The sequence below is a fragment of the Thunnus maccoyii genome, chromosome 8, assembly GCF_910596095.1.
Source record: "Thunnus maccoyii chromosome 8, fThuMac1.1, whole genome shotgun sequence".
Classification (NCBI taxonomy): domain Eukaryota; kingdom Metazoa; phylum Chordata; class Actinopteri; order Scombriformes; family Scombridae; genus Thunnus; species Thunnus maccoyii.
Window position 1 is genome coordinate 21,596,575 of NC_056540.1, and position 24,465 is coordinate 21,621,039.

Below are 24,465 nucleotides of genomic sequence, written 5' to 3' on the forward strand. Positions count from 1 at the left end.
TCTCTAAAAGCCCAAACAGAGGTAACACATCATTTTCTGTGGCAGACCTCTGAAACTCAGAAAATCAGTCTGATAAAACAATGTTAAATATGTGCTTTAAGCTGTTAAAGAAGGACAACAGAACCTTAATCTTGCAAGTGTAACAGTGACAGTGTGAATCATTTTTGCAATAGCAGCTGTTTAGACACATTCACCTTCACAAAAATGTTAAACAGTAACAATAATTTGTAGTTTTGTAACTGGAAACCACAGTTTGGGTGTGTTGAAAGATTTTTAAGACTATGAGCACCGTGCAGAAGAAAACTTAAGAGTACATACCAGAACATTGTATTTATTATAAGAACTATAATAGGAATAAATACAACATTGATACCAAGTTTAGTAGCACAGTTCAGGCAGGATGATTAATGCTCTCACATAGTTATGCTTTTTTTTAAAAATGGTACAGACCTTTCACAAACTATCACAGTACAGTATGTCTCTTTATTGATCAGTCTTGTGTAGTATTTCATTCTTATAAGCAAATGTTTTTACAAAAGAATGCAAGAAGTGGCTTGTGATGCTTTATTATAAACGTATAATTCTGCTCTATTCAACAAAAATATAGTAATAGTGTATTTGCAGTCATTTATTATGTCTTTTTTTTTTACTGTGTAAGTACAGTACAAGTCCTGCTTTCAGTGTTTGCATGATAGTTCTTTGAATTCTTAAAATATACATGTTTGAAAAATATAATGCAAAACAAATTAGTACACTTTGTCACACAAAAATGTTCACAGAAAACCATTTTCTAACCTGACAAAACCACATTTCTAATCGCCTATTAATGTTTTAAGTCATAATTGGATTTGCATAGCCAGAAAGACTAACTATTGGGCAGAGTGTAATTTAGTTTGATTAATCTTGCTAATCATTACAACATATCAGGAATTGAATTGTATAACTCACTCTACGTACTCGCTCATGTGCTCAGCACTGTTTGTTGTGGGTGCAGGTGCCAGAAGCACTCAAGGTACAAAGATACAACAGAAACACAAGAGTAAATGTCTACTTCTTGTCTCACAGCAGAAGACGTGGATATTTAAGTGAAAGATGAGGAGAGGGAAATTACATATTTCATGTAAAATAATAGGTCAACATCATTTTTTTTTCTTGTACATTTTCCTGCCTCATTGTCACAGGAACATCCTGCTGGCGGCGATATCTTTGCCTTACGCTCCGACTTCCAAGGAGAAGGTCACACTGCCCAGGTAGCGGTCAGTGGGCGAATCATTAACGATGCCCTTCCCGTTCAGTTTGCATTGTACTTGGATGTGAGTGTCTTGCAGCACTCCTGCAAAACGCACGGCCACCACCGGTGAAGAGTAGTTTACCTGAGACAGAAGAGACGCAGTAGATTAAGGCCCAGCGGGTGTTATCTCACAAAACTTTGAAGCATCAGACTCGCACTTACATGTCTAAGCTTGCCATAGTATGGATAGTACTTCAGGTCAAAAATGCTCTTAGGAAAAAACTGGATGTCTCCCAAGGCTTCTGGTGGTCCTTTCTGAAAGAGAAAGAAGCTTTCTTGACTTTCAGTTGCACAACATTTTCAGACATTTGCATAAGATAAAATTACAAGTGGATGTTACTGTACCTTAATTCCACAAGTCACATTTACTGGTTTGCCTTGGCCAGGGAGGTAATCAATAATCTATAGGCAAAGTGAGAAAAGTGTCATAATTTGGATTTTTTTGTGGGATTTTATAGTTCTTATAGTTTCAGTCTTCAAACTGAACTCCAGCAGGAAAAATGTCTTTATATCTGAATTACAAAATCAAAATCAAACGCAAAAGTTAACTTCTGAAAACATAAGAAGTGTCCAAACTTTCTACAACACCATAAGTTACCATTCAAAATGTAAATCAAGTCAGAAGGTGGTGCAGAAACGGCTCCATGTCTCTTCATGCTCTCCCTAAAACGACCACAAGATGTCACTCACTGAGAAAACTGAGCTGCATCAATACAGCGACACCCTGCTGTTTATGAGCCCTCTTTTTTTTTCTTTTTTTTTTTTTGCTGATACATAGTTGGGTTTTTTAAAGTGCAATCTCTCACAGGTTTTTGTTCCTGTTGTTGCCTCGTCTTACCCGGTTCATCCGAAGGAGGACACATGGCCTTCCCTGAGAATAGCCATAGTGGGGGTCCTGCAGCCCCGAACAGTCCCCCAACCAGGACCTCTTAAACTGACACGCTTTCCTCTCTGCGCTCTCTTCCAAGTCATCCTGCATGAAGTACCTGTCCTGTGTGCAGCGAATGTTCTTCTTCTCCTGAGCGCCATCGTTATACGCTGAAGATGAGGAGCAGGGACAGAGAGAGAGAGAGAGAGAGAGAGGGAGAGGGAGGGAGGGAGGCAGAGGGAGGGAGAGGAGGGCATAAATAAACCCTTGCAACAGCTATGCCCTGCCAGACTCAGGCCTCTGATTAAGGAAGCTTGACAAAAGCGGGATGTGAAGAAGAAAAAAAACACATTGAATGGCTGCACTCTGCCCACAAAGAGGCTTCCCTTCCCAGCATGCCATGCAGGAACCAAATGGAAAAGGGGGACAAAGGTAGTGAAGATGAGGATTAACTCATTGCGTGCCCGCTTCATTTAAACAAACTCAACAACCTCATCAGAATCTCTACTGACTCACGTCTTAGATATTCATCCATAGACCTTGCGTACTTCTTCCAGGATTTGCGATCAGAGGCGTTGAAGGCGATCTCGTGGCCCTCTAGGTGCGGAGCCATCGTCATACCTGCCAGTGGAAACCAAGAGACAGTCAACTGTGCTGAGACTCAAGTAGAACCAACAGACAGAAGGACAGTCGAGCGGAGAGATGCAGTGGTGTGAGGTTTGGGGTTATATTTACCTGGTGGCATCACTCTGTCATTGAAGGTCGGATGGTAGGGACTAATAGACCACATGAGGCAAAACAAACAGCCGCCAAACATGGCTGCAAGAAACATATAAAGTGCAGCGTAGAAGAGAAGGATGAGGCCTGAAAGGAGAGAGTGAAAAAAAGAAATATATTCTGGTGAATATTACACTGTAGATACAGTATTTGCACAACAATGGCTTTCAGAGCACAGTGCACATCCCTGTCTTTGATCTAAGTGGAGAAAAGTAATGAACCATGAAGAATTTCCAGTTTCCAGACCACACAGTGTCTGTCTGGTCTCCAGCTACTGTCCCTGATCAGGACAGTCACTAATTTGTTTACTCATACAAAAGCACTGTCCTCCCCTCATGTCTGCGCTTGCAAATCACTCCAATACTTTTGGTATAAAATTCACTGTACTGAGCTAATGTGTGAACCCTGCAACAAAGAAACCTTGGGAACTAGCATTGTCCTGCAATTTTCAATTAACAGCAACTAATCAAGCCAAACGTGCTCTAAATGAAATGGCTTTTGCTGTGCGGGCAATTTCACAGGGGACTAGCTGCAGCCAGCCTTGCGTCCCCAGAGCCACAAAGGCCTTTCTGTTTAAGCTCAGTGAGAATTCTCCCAGCTGTCCTTTCACTCAGGAACACAGTGAACCTCCGGTTGCCATCGTAGTGAAGGTCTTTTGCAGCCATAGAGGCCCGGCCAGCTCCAAGGAGCCCCAATCACCCCACTCTGGTATTGTGTCCCCTCTTACACACTCGTCTCACAGGACACACAGCACAGACTTCAACTCAGGGCCTTTCTTCAGCAGACACATGGGCCCCATTCCTGCACAAGTGTGCACACACTGGTTATGTGGCTAGAATGAGCTCTTTAGCCCTGCCTGGGATCCTGTGTTTCAGCTTATGCACGTAACAAACACTCTCCTTGGATATTCTCTCTACACTCCGGCTGGATCATGTTTTCCATTGTGTACAGGTGGACCAAGGGGAGGGGGCTAAACGGCATCACATAGCAACTACCCTGGAATACCAAGAGGGTGCTCCATCATCATTGACTCAACAAACTCGTCCAGTCTGTGCTGCTGCCAAAAGAGTTCGCCTCCACCAAAAGCTCAATTTGGCAGTGGACTCTATGGAAAAAAAAGGACATGAGCATCTCTACGTGTTTCACTGCAATCGAGGCGGCGCCATAAGCATATAAAGTTCAGCGATGAGGTCGCCAAGGCTTTGGGAAAGAGGCTCTGGAGAGCATGGTAAGATGAAGAGGAATGTGATTCCTGGCCAATGCGAGGCCCGGAACAGTGCACTCCCGCTGGGGATACGTCCCCAGGCAGTCTGTTTTTGTCGGGACACTCTGAATTGTCCATGCACCTATGTAAACACTGAGCATGAGGACACACACACACAATCACAGCACAGTGAGCAGAGTCACTGGACTGAAGAGACATTTCTAACACTCTTAACTATCCCTGAGTGCATCTTTTAAAGACATTCAAACACCATGACATGACTCTTAATCACAGTAATCACTCAACTTTAGGAAACAAACTCTGGTTATCTGTAAATTATTATAATTATGCATTTGTGCAGTAAAAATTAAAACACTTTTGCATGAATCCGAACATCCCTCCCCACACCCCCAAAAATGCAGAACCTCTCTGCACTTCGACAACTCACTCCAGCTCTTTCCAGAGCGACCCATGAATTCGTTGGTCTCTGCATTCCACAGGTACGTCTTCAAGTCGTCTATTTTCTGGTGCAGCGTCCTCTTAGGTAACGGCCTGCGCTTCCATCTCTCAAAGTTCAGGTCTTCCTGCTCCAGAGGCTGGTGCTCGGCCAACTCCTCCTGCTCTTCCTCCAACTCTTGACCATGTTTGAGTATCACTTTGTGAGGCTGGTGGAAAGAAGAAGAAGAGAAAAAGCCCTCACCACACATATTCTCAACTGCTAAGTTCTGCAGTCAGCCTATTTGCTTTTCAAATCACTGCAGTAAAAAAATGGCATGCCTTCTGATCCGAGTATGACCAATAATTCAACTGCCGGACAGTGCACTGCATATTAATGGACATCGCACTGATGGTCCTGTCCCCTGTTTCTGCAAATTATAAACCCGCTGGTGACCTTTCTGGCTCTCTTTGGGAGAGCTGACCTCCTCTGAGTGGACCCTCCTGCTTGGAGCAGCAGCTGCAGACAGCAGAGCTGGAGGGTCACTCTGACGGCCAGATGTTACTCACTGACTCTCAGCATCCACAGGCCAGGACACACATATCCCAGAGGAACCACAGGACACATGTGAGTGTCACCAAAGAGCCATTTGTAAAAGTTTTAATCTGCTGTTAAAAGTTTGAAATGCTATAAAAATGCCTTTATGATCTTATGAGTCTTGTGCCAATCAAATGATTGAGTCTATCACAAACAGTGCTTTTTATTTAAAAACTTAAGTGCTACTAGAATTTATGTATTTATCACTGCATCTGCTTTAGTTATACATTGCATAGAAAGTTACATGTGTTTTATTTAATTTCAGCACTTACTGGATTTGATGGATTATTTTTAAGGAGCGTCTCCTCAGCTCCTCCCTCTGTGGAACTGGGCTCCATATTCTTCACAGAAAGAAAAGGTACTTGTTAAACCAATCACATCTACCGTCCCCATTGAAGCAGAGCGACACATCTTCAAACTTCAACATTTTCAACATATTCAAAAAAACAAAAATTACCAAGCTTCCAGGATAATTGAACCTAGAAACAGACCCCAGAAATAACTAATATAACAAATAAAATTAGAATAATAAAAATCTGACATACCTGAAGTTCTCTTTTCAATAAAAACGCAGATTAATATGTCGAAACCCTCTTGACCCCTAGAGGAAAAAAAATAACGTTTGTCAAAAAGTGTTTGGGGATTTCATTAGAAAGTTTTAGGCAGGCAGAGGGGACCTGGTGTGGAGAACCTCCTTCAACTAGGCGCGCATCATAGTGAATGAACGCTGCACGGAGAAACACTGGGGGTGGGATACAAAGTGCTTTTTTTTGGTCCCAGAGACGTTTTGGCAGCAGCCTGGACCACAGCACTGCATTCTGTACACGCACACCATCATCTATTGTCTGCTAAGCTGAGCTAAAGCAAAGCCTGAATGCAATATTTATAGCTTATCCCAAACACAAGACCTCGTTGTCAATCATTGCCCGCTGGCTGCGTAATGTGCGTGCGCAAAGACGCGCGGACGATCATTGTTATTGGCTTATGATGTGTTAATTTTTTATATAACTTTTAATCGGGTGTTTATCCAGCATGAGACAGCTGCATCATAAATTAAATATCAGTCATTAGGGTGTTCTTATTGCACATGCATGCTGATCCAGTTGCCAAAGCAGCTCCTCCACAGACTCCTGCTCACCATAAGCTCTCTTCTGGTGAGGTTCAAGTAGTCCTCATCCCTGATCCTGTCTGCACTCCGGTCACGTAACGCTCTGTTACCCCATGTAAAAGTGGGAGAGGGGGACTTCTGAGGGTGTTTTTTTTCTCCCCTTTTACATGAAAAGAGAAATTGCGTCATGGAAAAAAATCTGTTCTTTGAGATTTGCGCGGCAAAAACGTGCATGTGTCCATGTGTGTGCGTGCGTGTGTGTGTGTATTTTACAGTAAAGGCCAATGACTCTTCTCACCACATAGGGTCAGTTGCAAAAAAGGCAAAAACCAGAACATTTTGCAGGGAAAGTCTACCTGTGAAAATCATTAATTCCATGCACAACTTGCTTTTGGAACAGACAGAACTGTATTGTTAGTGTGCAGGCCATTTGAAGTGTCTTCAGTGCATATTTCCTGTCGTTAAAAGCTCTGTATTCTATGTGTGGTCCCTAAAGAAAAGCTGTATGTGCATTTGGGCATTAGCAGTCTCAGTGTGTGTAGTTTTCTATACTGGAATACAACCTACAGTAGCTCTAGATTTGCTTAAATTCAATTAATTTAATTTATTTAGCTTTTGAACTGACTTTAAAACTTAGACAAGAGTTCATCTTTGTTCTTTTCAAATCAGTGTTTTTCACTGCAAAGCTGAATGAGGAGGACAAAATGTGCACCAGACATTTTGATGTTTTAATTATTCAGTAAAAGTTGCTGTGTGGGCCTATTTGCACAGCTGTAACCAGGATTTTAACAATAATGAGAAAATGAGTCTGAGGCCCCAAATGCAACCTTTGTATTTTATGTTTTTCTGTAAATGTAATGTGTCTACAAGATCTAAATGCTGTTTCAAGCACCCACTCCCTGGAATTAACTATGTAAATCATATGAATAATTTTTATTCTATTCTATACTATTTTGTCATTGATAAAACCTCAAATCCCAGAAAAAACACAGAGGACATGACTTCAGTGTCTTATGGGAGATAAAATTACAACAAAAGGTGAAAACAGAAGTATTAAAAAAAGTTTAAAAAATTATAATTTAAGCATCATATTTATGTCTAAATAAATATTTAGGTACTGTTGTATGAATATTTCTTTGAATATGTGGTTTCTGTGCATTCGCAGTCTCCTGTCTAACTTTCTCCTGTTCTGCTACAAATGAAGAAGTACTATCCACCTTCATAACTTACATATACAGTAAAATATCTACAATCAAACAAAAAAATGTATGTTGTTCTGTTTATTTGAGAGCAGAACCTCATGAAGGTTGAATCATTCATGTGCTGCTCACTGTATGTCCAACAGCTCTTGAATGCAATTGTGTTCTTCTGACAGGGGGTGGCGCCTGATGCTTGGCCTGAACACCGCCTTGACTTCGGTGTGCTGCACCACAGTAGCTACAAATCTGTGTAATAAACAATAACATAAGTATAAAAATCATTAAACTCACTAAACTTGATTTATTTGACTTCATGCAGGCTGTCACTCAAACATTTAACCACTGCTTTCACCGAGATATCCTCAAGTGGAGACCATCATGGATGCCAGTTAGTGTTAGTAACTACTTTCTACTCTCAGTAAGGAGTACTCCATTTTAGCTGATTGATGTGTTGTTAATTTATGGTTAGTGCTTGTATTTGTTTTCATTTGAATTACACAGAGTTTGTTTTAAAGGTACAGTGAGTAGAATTTAGTGGCATCTAGCAGAACAGACTTGGCAGAAATGGAATATAATATTTATAAGTATGTTTTAATTAGTGTACAATCACCTGAAAATAGGAATTGCTGTGTTTTCGTTAGCTTGGAATGAGCCCTTTATATCTACTTAGGGAGCAGGACCTCTTCTACGGAGCCTGCCATTTTGCACTGCCATGTCACTGGCTCTAGAGAGGCCTTTTACATTTTTCGCGAGTTTCGCAGCCACCAAAGTTTCTCCTACACGCTTGGAAGGGAAGTTGGGGGTGGTATTTTTTTTCCTAGGATGAAGAAGTCATGACTCGCCCTATTCTGCCTCTGATTGGCTTACCCTGATGTTCCTACCCTAATCGTAACCAATATCACTCCGCATGCATACACCTAACCAAACCAACCAATGAAGGCAATGAGTACTAGCCAATCAGAGGCAGAGGAGGGTGGGTTATGATTTCGCCATTCTAGGAAAATAAGTTTGGCTAACCATGTTAGTTAATAATATGAGTGACGACCAGCTTGGTAACTGAAAAAAAAAACTCGAAAGATGGGTTTTTGGTTTTAACTACTAGCTAGCTAATTATATGAAAATGGTGGATGATTTATTGATATAATGTATTTAATAGTCAATGTTTATTCAGTGTACTTTTAACTGTCATGTGGTACATCCCCCAAATTTTTTTTTTTAAATTTAATTAGCTGAAGAGTCATTTCTTGGATTTCCAGGGCTTAATATTATCCCTAATAATGTAGGTAACAGTCACGTTACTTTATTTTTCATATGTATCATGAAGAGAAATGGCAAATGTAAGCAGCATTCAGGTGGAACTTTTGGCACCGGAGCAGTTGCGCCCCAGGTTGTCTCAGGGGGAAACTTCCGCCCACACCCCAGATGCAATCTGGACGATGAACTGAATGCTCTATCTGTATTTTACAGGTTAGTTGCTGTGGTACCAACTCTGGGACCCGTAACAAATTGTGGGGGCTCGTCCTGCATCCGTCTCCACCAGAATCGCCAAGGGGAACAGATCCAGTGATAACAGAACCACAAAGGCCAAGGCAAGGTGATGTGACTGCAACTGTGACAACAACTGGTTGGTGTCCACAAGGGGAGATCAGAGCCTCAGGAGGGTCTTCATTCTTCCTAGGGAACAACACCGCTGCTTCATCAGATCAATGCACCTAATGCCCACAACATGCAAAAAACTCGTATGGGTCATCCAAGGTGTGCTGAAGATTGTTAATCCAGGTGGCTTCAAGGACATGCTCACCAATAAAGATGAAATAACAATCTGTGAACTCAGGGGCTTCCTCAGGTCTCATCTTGGTGAAAAGGCCAGTACAAAGCTGTTCAACAAAATGAACAAGAACCCCCCCAAACAGTTTCTGTATTGCATGATTGGACTCAAACAGAAAATCCTCTTACAATCAAAGCAGGCCACCACAGACATTTGCTATGACCCCAAAACCATACAGGAGGTTTTCCTCCACACCATTTACCAGGGCCTAGGGTCCAACCATACGGACATGAGACAGCAGCAGAGGTCACTCCTCTCAAACAGCAAAGTTACTGATGAGGAAATTATCAGCCAGGTAATAAAAATAATCAGTGGCAAAAATGAGCATGAGCGTAGGCTAGGTTTTGTCTCCTGACAGAAAGTAACGCATACACATAGTGTTCGGGTGGATGGTGGAAATCATCTGCAGACAAGAAAGAACATCAGACAAGACAACAGCTCAGTGCTCAGGTGGAGACTTTAATGAACATAGTTCCAGTATTAATGGACCAGCAAATAGCAGTCATACATGCAACCCACTCAAAGACTCTACCTGTCCAAACACTAGGCCAGCCCCAGGCACACCCCCTCCTATGTCCATTCCCAGCAAAGTACCTCCTCCCACACCAGGCCAGTTCTCTCTCACAAGGAAGGGTAAAATGCCTGTTTGACTGTTCACACCACGACTCAGAGAACTGTAACCATTGTTTTGTGTGTGGGGATCCAGGACATCTGGCTGTTGGCTGTTTAAAAAGAGCCAGGCAGCAGGGAAACAGGGGTCGGTCTCTGCTGAGGGACAACCAGAGGCTGTTCCACATTTCCAGTCCTACCCCATAAGTGCCACACGTAAGCAGCGACACACAAAATAATAAAAAAAAATCGTTGCAAAAGAGCTTGTGACCCCTGCTCTATAGAGACACTAGTAACCCCTGAAAATACCATCTGCACAGCACCACTGATTGGTAGAAAGAGTCTCCTCAAATGTTTCATCAGTGGTTATGTAGCAACAATGCTATTTGACTGTAGCTCACAAGTAAGCATCATTGACAGGTCCTGGAGAGAGGCATTTATCCCCAGTCACCCAGTACAACTACTGCAAGACCTTCTTGACCCAGGGGAAAGCCTCAATCTGTATCCTGCAAATGGACAGTCATTCCCATATGACAGATGGGTGGAGCCGATGGTCAACCTCACAGAAAATGACAATGCAATCCTTGCAATACAGGTCCCCTTACTGGTCAGCCAGCTCCCCCTCCCTCAGCCTCTTCTAGGGACTAATGTTCTCCAAGAGATGATTAATAGTCAAGAGTCCTCTGCTGAGGCACATGCCATGGTTATTAGTCTCTTCTGAAAAGCACTTGGTGTGGAAGAAGAGGAGGCAAAAAATATGGTCCACTTCATGTAGGTCCAAAAGACACCTATTGTCTGACCCTATTGTCCTATATGAACTCTCAGAAGAGAGTACAACCTTAGAACAGCTGAGCGTTGGGGACAACCTCTTAGAGATCAGTAAGAGCAGGTGGCCACTTGTCAATGTCCCCATTTCCAATCATACTTGTTTGTGTTAGGAGAAAAGATGGGTCATTGCACCTTTGTATTGACTACCGACTGCCCGACAAAAAGACTGTGCCAGACAAACATCCCCTGCCCCGCATACAGGACTTGATTGACTCGCTTTGATGCTAGAGCTGGTTTTCCATCTCAGACCAGGGCAAAGCCTATCACCAAGGCTTCATTGCAGAGGGTTCCAGGTACCTGACTGCCTTCACAACCCCTTGAGGTTTATATGAATGCGTCAGAATACCCTTAGGGTTGTCAAACCCACCAGCAGCCTTCCAAAGAAAAATGGAAGAAATGCTTTACACACTGAGGGATAAGTGTTGCATCCCTTATCTAGACAATGTCCTTTGCTTCTCCAGGTCCTTTGAAGAGCATGTCGAGATGCTGCACCATGTACTCCAAGCCATGCGGCACCACAGGGTTGAAATTGAGGCCAGAAAAGTGTGAACTACTTTGCAAGGAGGTCAGGTATGTTGGTTGACTGGTGTCTTCAAACGGGGTGAGGGTGGATCCAAAAGATGTAGAGGCAGTCCAGGCAATGAAAGAGAAAACTCCGCAGATTGTAGGGGATGTCAAGAGACTGCTAGGTTTCCTGAACTATTATCGAGCATACATGCATTATTTCTCATGCAAAGCAAGACTGTTGTATGAGCTGCTCCAGGTAAAGTCAAGTTCACAAGTTCACCACTACCCAAGCCTACAAGGGGAAAAACAATGGGCCCTCAACCATCAGATCCTTGAGCGCCTCATAAACATCCTAACAAACGCTAACGTACCCAGATTTCAACCGTCCCTTCATACTCCATACTGGTGCCTCTCAACAGGGCCCAGTCCTCTACCTAAACCAGGATGGAAAAATGAGGGTGATCAGATATGGGTCCCACACACGATCACCAACAGAGCAAAGTTACCATCTTCACATTAGCAAGCTTGAGTTCCTGGCCTTAAAGTGGAAAGTATTCTTTTGCCTGAGTATGGTCCTGCAGGTAGGTCACCAGGTTTTACTTTGCATAGTGTTTTATTTGGGCTCCTACATATACAATAGCTCAAGGAAAATTGGTATGTTGTCAAATGCCTTATATAACAAAACAGCTAAATGCTACAGAGCTGCACTTGTTTGTGGAGAATGTTAATATCGTAATGTATGCAGTTTAAAGGAAAAATATTACTATGTCATTTAGTTATAGCCTCATGGTTTTACATTGAAAATGTTTTGTATTTCTCTATGAGTGATAGAGAAATTTCTGAAAAAAGTTCAGTGTAGTCCAGAATCATTTCATGCTAGACATTGCTTGCTTTAAGTACAGTTCAGTATTGCTGTAACTTGCACAATACCATTATAGTAGCCCTGATTCACTCATATACAGGTGATAGTGTGTACTAGAATGCTGGTTGAAGTAGAAAACTGTAAGAAATACACGAGAAATGTGAGGTAGCTACAGCTGTGAATACATTCTGTGAGATATAACAATTAGATTCATGGATGTTTTATGCACTAAGTCACAGTTATGGACTGAAATAGAGACTGACACTCAGATAAATGTTATGTATTGTATTTATTATATTTATTGTGAATTTGAATATAGATGTAATCTGGATGACGAACTGTGTCTTCATTGCTGCAGAACTCTGTATATTACAGGATTTTGCTATTGACTGTAACTATTGTAACAATCATATATCTTAGCCACACATGTTGAAGGTTAAGAAAGAGGCACAGAGTCACTTCTTAGAAGAGAAAAGAGAAAACAACATCTCTCAGGAAGGCCAATTTCTGTTGACTTAAAGCTATGATGTGTGGAATTGTGTGAAGCACCTTATGGGAAACATATGTGTCAAATGGACGTATGGCAATAAATTAAAGTGCTCTTCCAGATGTTGAAACTTCATCTTTCATTGATAAAATGACAGATAAATGTTTGAAGACAGTTACTTCGACCTCGAATTACTCTTTAGATGAGCAGAAATCACCTTTCTTAACAAAGTTGTATCATATAATTTGAATTGTGTCACAGAAGATATGATATTGACCTAGTTACTCTGACAATTCAACATTTGATGTAAAAGTTAGGATACAGCAGGTGAAAAAAACGGCCAACCGCCCGTTATAACGTAAAGTAACGAACGTAGCGGTGTAACGTACGTTCAAAGTTTGAAATTCATACGTTGGTAACGTCATCTAAGTAACGTTACACTGCTTAAATATGAGTAACTACTGTACCGTAGAGTATTGTATTTTTTTTCAGTATGTGTGTGTGACATGCGCACACACAGCCAGCCAGCAGCGACCCACTGTCCGACACCGACACACCGTGAGGAAGGAGACCGACAGACATATCAACCGCCGCGGGGATATAAATGAGACTGACTCGGCCTCAGACAGAGCAGGGACGGAGGGAAAGGGCTGTCAGACAATGCCACATTACTGCCGAGAAACACGGCGGTAATTCATGCTGGCTTTCAGATATAAAGCGTTTAGCAGTGAGTCGTGACTGTTGTTTTTTTTTTCTTTAATTATTTCCAAGAGGATCGTCCGTTAAACATCCTCCGGCCGTTATGCCTCCTACTCAGAGCCTCCAATCCAGCGGGCTGAGCCTCTCGGAAACAAGCATGGGTAGGTGTGTGCAAGGTCAACGGCAGGTTTTTTATCAATTAATTAACTCGTTTTAATGGATTTTAATTAAACGATAAGTGTCCCTACACATTAAGGTTAATATTGTAGTCGTTAACGGTCGTTCCTTGTGGCCGTTAACGGTCAGTCAATCTTATAAAAAAAACAGACAAAACACTCGTTGCATCATCAGACCGTTTTTTTTTTCTTCTCGTCCAGGCCGCAGCGTCACTGCAGGTGCGGCGACGTTGAGTAACCGCATCAAGCCTGGGTGTTTGGCTCCCTGATTTGTGCAGGATGCTCTGCTGCTACCATGCAAATTTTATGAATATGGCAGCTCTTTCACTAGTGGAAATAGAGAGAGGATCCCGGTTTTACATCTAATGAGTTTGCTTGCAAGGCAAATGTTAGAAAGGAAAAGTGGTCACTGTTTAAGAGCATCACTGAACAGAGGGGTTGGTTATAGGCTAGGGACGGCACCATTATTAGTAGTAGATTAATCGATTAGTGCATGAACAGAAAATGCATCACCAGCAATTAAGACAATCAGTTAATTAGGGTTAGAGACAAAATCCTTATTCTGTGCAAAAAATGTATCTAAGCTGAAGCTAATATGAGGTTTCAGCAATCCAGATGAGTCAAATCAAGTGGATATCTGCCAAAGTTCGTCTTTTTTAGTGCAAAATTCCCTCTATGTGTTTCCTTGTTGAGTGGAAGTGGAAGAATAGTAACAAAAAGAGGAACATTTGCACTAAAAAGCATGAAATCTTTGAAGATATCCAGATTGTTTTGACTTATTTGGACAGCTGCAGCCTTGTATTAGCTTGGGATTAACTTTTGAATACATTTTTTGCCCAAACGACCTCATCACTTACATTGAAAGCTCATTAAGAATTAATCTTTTAATAGCCAGTATGAATAGGAGGAATAATGTCAGTGTTCATGTGGGCACCTGACTATTATTTTGTGATTCCAGCTGTTTACTATACCTGTATGTGTGATTGAGTGTGCAACACTCTGATAACAATCAACTGACAATGCTAAATAATAGATTACAGATTGTATTTCTTTCATTTCATCAAGTCAAAGTCATAAATCATCCTCTCCAGAGTTCTGCTGATAAAAGATGAGCCTCTTTATAACTGTGCTGAGAGTTAAACAACACTTTGTAAAGATGTTTTTTTTTTTTTTTGCATATTTCCTTTAAAAATACATACATACAGCACAAGGATCAGCACTTTTTTCATGCCTTATTCTTAGTCACTTCAACAATATAATGAAGAGAAATGTGGGGAAAGAGACAGAGGAATGACGTGTAACAGAGGGGACTGGCATGGTATGGCATCGGTATGGCATCACGGCGATGGCGGCGGCGCCCAACCCTACAGCGGCATGTTCTAATTTTTACATCACATCACTGTTCATGCCAAAGTATGACAAGTGAATGTTTTGTTGTTTCGTAGGTTCCTTTAAGAGGAGGAAGAGGAAATCCATAATCGTGACAGTGATGCTGCTCATTGTATCCGTGCTGATCCTCATCTTCGGCCTGGCAGCGACTACCAGGACGCAGAACATTACGGTGGGCGGCTACTACCCAGGACTCATTGTGAGTGAACGTTTACACGTTGTTCACTGTTCAGTTTTCATAATACGTGAAGTGTGAGAGTGATTTCAGGGAGCTCCTTCCACTCCTGGACTCTGATTACTGAAGGTCTCTGTGGGGTGAATTTTCCCCACATTCATTATTCAGCATCACTGTCATTAGAGGCTGAGTGAGGTAAAGTGTCTTTGCCCATAAATTTGTTTTCTTCACAGTACTCGAGAGCCATCGGGAACGCTGCCAACTGTATCTCAATTACATTTCCGAAAAGGCTTCTTCCAACTTTACCCTCAAATTTGAGCAGATCGTTGAAATCTCAAAGCTACAGGATTTATAAATTACAAAGAAAAAAAACTAATGAATTGAAAAGCACTTCATAAGACTGAGAGAATCTCATAAATCCTCAAATAAAAACACATTGCATTTTGCTTATCTTGAATAGTAAATAGTTGATGATGTTGTAGACAGAAATTGGAGCATGACATTAAATCAAAGCTTGATTGTCAAATTAGATAAAAGCCCTGACAACTATTTTCTCTCCTTTCAGCTGGGCCTCGGCTCTTTCCTGGGAATTATCGGCTCTCATTTGATAGAGAACAAGAGGCAGATGGTGAGAGGATTCATATTACTTCTTTATATTGAGATCACTTTCAGAGCTCGGTGTCTCTGTGTCTCTACAGTTGCAGAAAACTGTCATTAAGCTGCATATGATTCTCTATTAACTCACAACAGGCTGCGGCTTGATTATGTTGTCAGTGTGGAGATAGGCGCAGCAGATCTGACCCCGAGCTATGAGGCTCACTTGGCCTGAGGAGGTTGTGGGTTTACATTGTGTATTGGAGCAAGTATCCTGGGCTTCAAGGGAGACGCAGCCAGAAATAGACATAGGGTGTAAGAGGAGGAGGACAGATGTCCCACACTGGAATGTTGGGAAGGAAACTGCAGAGGAGAGGAGCAGGTGGGAGGTGCAGGGCAGGGTCTGTCATGACTGAAATGAAGAATGAGTTTGCCCCGTGACTCTGTTTTTCTCAACGCAGCAGAGTCAGCGCGCGCGCGCGTGTGTGTGTGTGTGCGTGCGTGCATTGACAGATTACACACTGCCTCTGATTTGTTTATTTCCACGAAATGTTATTTCATGATAATGTGTTGATATTATTTATAGTTTTTCTAGTCACAGTACACAATAGAAGTACGTTATATGCCATAGAATCATTTTCCATAATATTTGTATTAAGAAGAAATTGATAAAAATAATAAATCAGTCATAATAAAGGACAACATGATTTACTAGAAATTGCAAAATTTTCAGAAAATAAGAAAAAGTGAGCTCCCTCCAGACATTTTGTAGTTGAAACATTTTAAATAGTTGAAATACTGAAAAGGTTTTAGTTGAAGTCATAATACAAATAGTAAAAGATGTTGACATAACAGTTAAAATGAAAGTGCTGAAAGATGATTTCAGTTTAAGTTTAAACACTGAAGGAAGTTGATGAATTGCTTGAAATTAAAGGACCGGACAGAGTTTAAGATTCATTTAAAGTTCAGGCACTGAAAGGAAAAGTCAGTCAAATTGCAGGTTATACATTACATTAAACCAGGAGTGTCAGTTGAAGTTAAAGTCCTGAAAGAAATTAGTGCCGGTTAAAGTGTATTAAACTAAAGTATCAGCTGTAGAGTTAAGTACTGAAAGCAGTAATTGTTACACAAGATGGAAGCTGAAGAAGTTTTTTTTGTCAGTCGAAGTGTCAACAAGGAGCTGAAAGAGAAGAGAAGAATGATAAAAAAGAAAAATAATTATGAAGATATAAATGTGAACTGAAAGCAGAACATCAGGTACCACTTATAAAACTACAATTATAAAGTTACAGATCAACATAAAGTCAAAAGTGTACATTATTGAAGATAGACTGCTGATACTCGCAGGTGTAGATGCTATACTGTAAATGATTGATTGATTGATTGATTGATTGATTTGATTATTTATTTAATTAAGTGTCTGGCACCCCAAGAAATCCAGCACTTTTAGGCTTACAGTATGAGACACAACAACAATCATGATGACTGAGTAACAAATCACAAACAAACTCACAAAATCAAAAGAAGACTGAATTATACGATGTAACAATTTAAAGGGCAACTCCACCATGTTTTTGTCAGTCCACCTTTATGTAAGTGTAGTACTAGATTACTCAGATTCCCCTTTAACAGAAAAGTCCTGCTATGAAGGACATTTTGACTTTTTCTATAAATCTTGTCAAAACTAAAATTTCCTCATTAAAAAGTGAACTCAACATTTTACCTTCAGACAAGCAAAACAAAGTAGAATTGTTTAAACTTTTATTTACTATTATTTCATGTAGTGGACTTGTTAGGTTGCTGTTTATGTGGCACTGAAATACAAAATTAAATTCATCCCTCACAACTCAGGCCCACCACAAGCACCGAGGTAGCTGTTTTTATTGGTCAGCCAACATAATAAAATGAATTTACTGCTCAATCCACACAAACCAGGATTTTTATCCACACAGTTTGGGTCAGTGCGTCGCTCAACCACTTTGATCCAGACTGAATTATCTCAACAACCATTTGATTTATTGCTATGAAACATTCACGCTGCCCAGAGGATGAGTCCTACTGACTTATGTGATCCTCTTACTTTTACTCTGGCAGGTTGACGTTTTTGCTTTTTAGTGAAATGTCTCAACAATTATCGGATGGATTGCCATAAAAATCTGGCACATTAATGTTGCCATTATTGTAATGCCACCATCAGGTCAAAAATCCAACTTGTCCAATACTTTGTCTTATGACCAAATACCTGCAAAAATAATGACAAGAAGGAGCAGTCCAACTATTGAAAATCAGTTGTTTTTCAAGGATAAACTGCTGGATGTTTACATTTTAGCATTCAGAGCTGGTTGTAGTATTCTTGGCTTACTGTAGGTCTAAGTGCCCGTTAGCTCTGGCTGTTGAATCTGTTGTGTCAGTAACACCTCCTCCCCTCCTGCGAGTTGGGGCAGCTGCAGACGGGGTGGTGTGATGTGTAATTGAATACATGCTGTCTTTCATTGAGGAGTGAAAGGAGGAGAGTCAGGCGAATGAGGTAGGGGGGGAACTCAGGGTTAGGGTTCCTATAAAGAGTTGAGCACCGTGCCAGCCGCTAACACCACTGGAGCTAGGTGACAACCACAGCTCTCTGCCACTGTTGTCCTTTATGCAGCACACAAACCCCTCCACCTATTTCTCATTTAGGTGTATTCACACTTGGAAAGAAGCAAATGTTTATACTGATACACATTAGTGTTGTACAAGTGAATTGTAAATATAATGCAGGTGTATTTAGGTTAATTTAATTTGGTGGTTAGAGGAAGCAATTAAAAACCAAAATAGTGCATGTTTACATCCATAAAACTCAGCTGTTACAGAGTGATGAAGCTGATGAAGATGATACTCTGTTTTCATGTTTCTTTTACAGTTAGTGGCATCTATTGTCTTCATCAGTTTTGGAGTGGTTGCCGCCTTCTGCTGTGCGATTGTAGACGGAGTTTTTGCTGCGAGGCATATTGTAAGTACAACTATCGAACTAAACTAATATATTATGTAATTATGTAATTAGATAACACTTATGCTCAGACATATAACAAGCTTATTAATCAATGTCATCCCCATTAAAAGCTTAATGAACTATAACTGCATTAGACGTATCGGTAAATGTATGTCTTGCTGAGAGGGCAGCGCTCATATATGTCAGTAGCAGCTGCCGCGCCCTGTTTTGTGGTCGAAGGAGAGGATTCTCCATGACGCAAAGTACATAAAACAATAAATAACCACTAATGCACTCTTAAAACAATTATGCTAAAATAAGTTATGGCTGGGTGAAAAAGGAGACGAGCGCCATTAGTGGGTTTTCATTTGACACTGATTTCAGTGAAACGGAAAAATGGAAAAGTCGCCTTTGAAACCGCCCATGAAATCTTTAATTAGACAGCAGAAGGAAAAGAAATCTGCTGCAGAGATGATGTGAAGCTGATGGCAGATTATACATCATCGTTTTCTATGTTTTCATACTTTTTGACTCATACTTGACATTGAGCGTACATCAAATGTACAGCTGCACAATTAAGTTTATAATAAAATTATGATTTTTACTACTAATAGACTTGATTATTTGCAGTATTGATGATTTACATCCAGAGTGGCTTCATCCAGTCAAATATTCACTGTTCAGAGGTTCAGTCTGACCGTCACAGCGGTTTGTTTGACTAACAGAGCAGTTTACTGAACTGAAGGCAACACTTACAAGATTTGTAGTGATTTGATTGCTGTTTCTCAAAGCTCAAGCTGACGTCCTCAAATGTCTTGTTTTGTCCTGACCAACAGTCCACAACCCAAAGATATTCAGTTTGCGATCATAGAAGACTAAAGAAACCAGAAAATATTCACATGTGAGAAGCAGGAATCAGAGAATGTGGACAGACCATGAAGGGGGCCTCTGTTGCAACTTTCTTTCTCCCATATTTCTACTACTGACTGTAATAAAAGCATAGAAATGCCTAAAAATGCACTTTAAAAATTAATAATATATAATATACTTTAACCCATAAAACTAACCGCTCATTCTTGGAGTAATGAGTCTTGTTTTATATAAACATGATCGTCATTTTAGCCAATAATCAAGTATGAGTCTCTTTTTTCCCCTCTGATTCATTGTGTTTTAGACTGAAGTTAAAATGATGAATTGTGCAGTGATAAAAATGATATTTTTTGTACTGCAGGACCTCAGGCCTCTGTATGCCGGACGGTGTGAGTATCACTCCAGTAAGACTGCATCTGACAGTGACGTAAGAAACACGTTTTCACTCTCCTCTCACAAGAAATGTGATGAATTCATCCTCAGTGTTTGTCTTAGACCTGAACTCTGTATTTAAAGTCTGTAGAAACACATGAATGAAAACATTGACGGTGAACATTGTTAAGAGTCTGAAAGTGTACGAAAGTGAAGGGATGTAAAACCATTTCTGAACTTCAGGTACCCTGCCAGTCATCATCGCGCACGTCCTGCAACCTGCGCGTGAAAAACAACACATGTTACTGCTGCGACCTGTACAACTGTGGGAAGTGAGTACGCGGCGTGATCGAATCTGTGGCCGTTTGCTTTGCACTGTTGCTTTGATTGTTTGGATTTTTTGATGTGTACCGTTGTTTTTTTGTGGGAGATTTTTTTGCATTGCAGAACAAGAATGTTTCTTTTCTTTTAACCTTTGTTTCAGAGAACATCCTCTTATGGGACTTCAGAATAAAGATGTTTTGAAAAAGTTTAGGAAATCATCCATGATTTGGAAGTAGGTCCCTTTCTTCTAGAGCCATATTAGCCATTAATGACTGTTCTCTTTGATAAGTGATGATTGAACTTAAGTGATTCTGTAGTGTCTTTAATATAACCCACCATAGAAACGTGTTTTAGATGCCATTTCCTCTGCATGTCCACCTTTGTCCTCATGTGTTTCCCAGCTCTCGAGCATCTTCCCTCAGTGGTTTCATCACTCAGATTTGAACAGAAACCATCTGAACTTTTACAGCCATACGCTCATTTTTCTCTATAAACCAAAACCTGTTTCATGTGTCCTGAATGCAAACGTTAAGAGCCTGTTGTGGTTTAATGTGAGCGTGTTGTTGAAAACTACAAAAAAAAACGCTGTTAGTGACTCTTGTGGCTTGACTGTAGGCTGTTTTTCTCTCTGTCCCGCCCACTGGGCTAGCCGAGTAGAGGTGATCGGAGGCTACCACGAATACACAGAAGTCAAGAGCTGCAAAGACGTGGTGTACCTCTACCACCTTTTATGGTCTGCCACCATCCTCAACATTGTGGCTCTTTTCTTGGGTATCATCACTGCAGCAGTGCTGGGAGGCTTCAAAGACATGGTGCGTCAAGTCAGGAAGACTCAGACATGGAAAATTTCTAGTTCTGTAATGTTTTGGATTTGCATTTATAGAATCACTGATACTCTTGTTTCATGTGTTTGTCAGACACCATCTACAACCACAGAGAGTGCATCTGAACCGGAGGCCATCTCAGCGCCCATCCCCTCTGAGCCTCCTCCGCCCACCACCTCCCTCAACTCGTATTACAACGCTGCCCCCTGCCTGCCGCCTTACTCTGCCTACGACGTGCAGGTACAAAGAAGTCATGCTGCATGATGAGCATGTGATTTGAATTTTGATGAGTGTATTTTTCTTTTTCTGCGTCTAAAATAATATTTCCTGACTTCTAATTCTTTGGTTGAAGAGTTTCATTCAGTTTTTTTTTTAAACAACCTAAAATTTGTCAGTCAGTATTCTGACAAGATGCTATTAATATACATGGAAATGAAATGTATCAGATGTGTAGCATTCCTGTGGCAGTTCTTACTTCAGTATTAATCTGAAATGAGCTTAAATGTTAAAGCTGAATATTCTATATTTGTTTATTGTCAATAAATCCCATGAAAGGACCAAAACCAACATTGCAGTGGTCTGTTTCTCAGGACTTTACAACTTCTGCAGCCTGTCTCAAGCTGATTTGTCTCCACTGAAGACGTAAGTCTTTAAGAACGGGTGACAGACTTTCCTAAAAAACAAATAAACTACAGCGCCTGTGTTGATGATAATGAAGGAACATGACAGCTGGTGCAACGCTGTGGCTCACTGATGTGTTTTTAACAGTTTTTGGACAACAATGGAGGTTTGTGGCACAGAGGAACAAGATGTATCAGACTTTGTTGGTTTTTGCCTTTTCATGGACTTTTTGACAGTAAGAAAATAACCAGATTTCACCTTTAAACTGTTATTGCCAGCAGTTGATAGTCAGAAGCAGTAAATTCTGACTCAAAACTATTAAACTTGTCATTCTAATAAATATTTTGCCTCTTTCCCAGGGCTCCTACATGTTCGCTGACTCCTCAGGCCTGTCAGACGACTCCCAGTCTGGAGGCAGTCACTTGTGGCCCACGATGGTCCCCCCGAAGTACTCCCCTCCTCACAACCATCCCGACGAGAAGCCCCCGCCGTACAGCCCCTAAGAGTGCTCCGAGTGAGTGAGGAAGACACCTGAAACGGTATCAGGTGTTGTCAAGATGCTGAATGAGCCGTGTCAATGCACAACGTCTCCTCACAATCGTCCAGAAATGTGTTGTGGAAAAACAGAGGTAAGGAGGAGGAGGAGGAGGAAGGCCACAGAGCATGCTAACTTTGAGTTCAGCCCCACCTAAAGGGAGCAAGTATCTGTCTCCAGGGCACCACTCACACTCTTACCTGCACTGTGTGTGTGCACATACATCCAGAAAGAGACAACCTGTTTACACATCTATCTGCCTTAATGCAAAAGGACTTCCAGCGCCGCAGCAATTTGTCACCTGGATTTATTCTATACAAGGTCAAAAACTCTCCGCCAGCTCGTGCATTTTGTTCACATCTCTTTACTGTAAATGCTTCCTGCCTCAGATGGTACAGATGATCACGTCCTCACTGTTCGCTTTGTGAGGATCTGGACTGACGAGCACAGCTGTGACCCCTCTGTGAGATGAATGTTGAGTTAGATAGAAACTTTTGGTGTCTTTCCCTGAGTTGACAGACAGCTAGATCATTAAAAACTGTAAAGCTTTAGGCACCGACAGTTAACTGCTAGTGTCGCTGTACATTATCAAAGGCAAAGTTAGCTGTAACGGAGGTATTAAATGCCCATAATGTATGTACAGCAGTATGATATACAGATGCTCCTTTAGCACAGTTAAGCGTAAGGTATTGTAAAACAGATCATGGTATTTATCTGCTGTTCAGTTCATGTTAAACTATCTCGAGCCAATGTGTGGTGAACTACTACAGTAGTTGTTAAGGAAGGATAAAATTACACTCATTATTTATTGTATTTTCACTAAATGCTGCAAAGCAGGTAAGCATATATACTGTATGTCTCTCTTTGTAATTAGTAATAATTATCACATATGAGCTGACATGTCCCTTTGTAAAGAGTAAGCAGAGTGTGAACAGTCGGTGCTGGACTCACTGACATGATGGGAGATCATGAAAAACACAAGACTAATACAAGAACTGGGAAGAGAACAAGAAACTGTGGTTTAAGTGTAACTTAGTCCATGAAACTGTCTCTGTCAGCTTGAATCGCTGCATTTTATAATTTAAACTACACATTCTCAGGGGCTGATAAGTGTCAGTTCCTCTTTATGTCTTGCCATTAAAATTTGTTTTGTGTAATTGACAAAGTGTCTGTTTCTTTTATAACTAATCTACATTAGAGAAACTGGTATAATTAAAGGACGGGTTCACAATTTTTTGAGTCTGTCTTAAAACAAGAGTCAGGTGCTCAAATGAACACAAAGGTTCTTCTTCCTGTAATTATTCCTCCTGTTCATACTGGCTGTTAAAAGATCCCCTTTAAATGTGCTTACAGTGTAAGTTAAGGGGGACATAATCCACGAGCCTCATTTTGAGCAAAAATGTATTCAGAAGTTTATCTGAAGATAATATGAAGCTTCAGCCGTCTGAGTTAATCAGATAAAGTGAATATCTTCCACAGTTTAAGTCTTTTTAGTAAAAAATTCCCTCTTTGTGTCTCAGCAGTCTGTGTTTTCTTGTTAAGCTGCGGCAGTAGTAACAAAAACAGGGACTTTGGCACTAAAAGCAGCAACTTTTAAAGACATCAACTTGACTACTTTGAACAGCTGAAGCCTCGTATTGGCTTCAAATATACTTATAAATATATTTTTGTATCTGAAGGATGGCTGTTGATTTTGTCTCCCGTCGCTTACACTGTAAGTGCATCATGAAGTGATCTTCTAATGAAGTACGAACAGGAGGGATGATTACAGCAAGAAAAACACGCGTCAGTGTTTATTTGACTACCTGACGATTGTTCTAGGACAGACTTGAAAAATTATGAACTATTATGCTTTAGAAATTCATATTTTTTCACAAAGGTTTAACTATTTCTCTCAATATTATTACATATAAACATGATTTAATACATATATTTTTTCTGATTATGCTAGAAATCTAGCTGTAGGGCTACAACTAACAATTACTGTCATTATCGAATAAACTGCTATTTGTTTACTCAGTTATTTGGTTTATATTTTAACAGTGTGAAAAACGTCCACCATCATCTCCTAAAGCGACATCTTATAATTGCTTGTTTTCTGCAACCAGCAGTCCAAAACAGACAAAGAAAACCAGCAAATTTTCATTCAAACAACTGAAACCAGATGTTTTTGCTTCAAAAATTACTTCAACAATTGATTTTCTGACAATCGACTAATTGATTAAATGACTTCTATCCTTAATCATCTCCTGCTGCTGCACAGACAGGACTATGTATCATCTGTTGAGACCTTTTTTTTGTTCTCTACAACACATTT

The 24,465-nt window shown here is 40.7% G+C and overlaps 2 protein-coding genes across 5 annotated transcripts; one reads left to right on the plus strand and one right to left on the minus strand.

The window, feature by feature from the left end:
• Positions 1-391: 391 nt before the first annotated feature.
• On the minus strand, positions 392-7,652 carry atp1b4 (ATPase Na+/K+ transporting subunit beta 4). Its single transcript, XM_042419463.1, has 11 exons — positions 7,579-7,652; positions 6,312-6,441; positions 5,719-5,774; positions 5,446-5,514; positions 4,589-4,805; positions 2,895-3,023; positions 2,676-2,780; positions 2,130-2,329; positions 1,637-1,693; positions 1,454-1,546; positions 392-1,373 (listed from the first exon to the last, which is right to left on the minus strand). Exons 4-11 carry the CDS (start codon positions 5,509-5,511, stop codon positions 1,212-1,214), a joined length of 1,029 nt encoding a protein of 342 aa, XP_042275397.1. The 5' UTR covers positions 5,512-5,514; positions 5,719-5,774; positions 6,312-6,441; positions 7,579-7,652; the 3' UTR covers positions 392-1,211.
• A 5,314-nt stretch (positions 7,653-12,966) lies between these two features.
• Positions 12,967-23,309, plus strand: tmem255a (transmembrane protein 255A). 4 transcript variants are annotated; one of them, XM_042419462.1, is made up of 10 exons: positions 12,967-13,465; positions 14,922-15,064; positions 15,606-15,668; positions 18,534-18,623; positions 19,834-19,899; positions 20,088-20,176; positions 20,329-20,400; positions 20,812-20,980; positions 21,086-21,232; positions 21,973-23,309. In XM_042419462.1, the coding sequence occupies exons 2-10, from the start codon at positions 14,966-14,968 to the stop codon at positions 22,114-22,116; spliced, it is 939 nt and encodes a 312-aa protein (XP_042275396.1). In that variant the 5' UTR covers positions 12,967-13,465; positions 14,922-14,965; the 3' UTR covers positions 22,117-23,309. The 4 variants fall into 4 exon arrangements, with proteins under 4 accessions (XP_042275396.1, XP_042275393.1, XP_042275395.1 ...); XM_042419459.1 differs by having other exon boundaries at positions 12,968-13,461; XM_042419460.1 differs by having other exon boundaries at positions 12,970-13,461; positions 20,818-20,980.
• Positions 23,310-24,465: the final 1,156 nt, after the last annotated feature.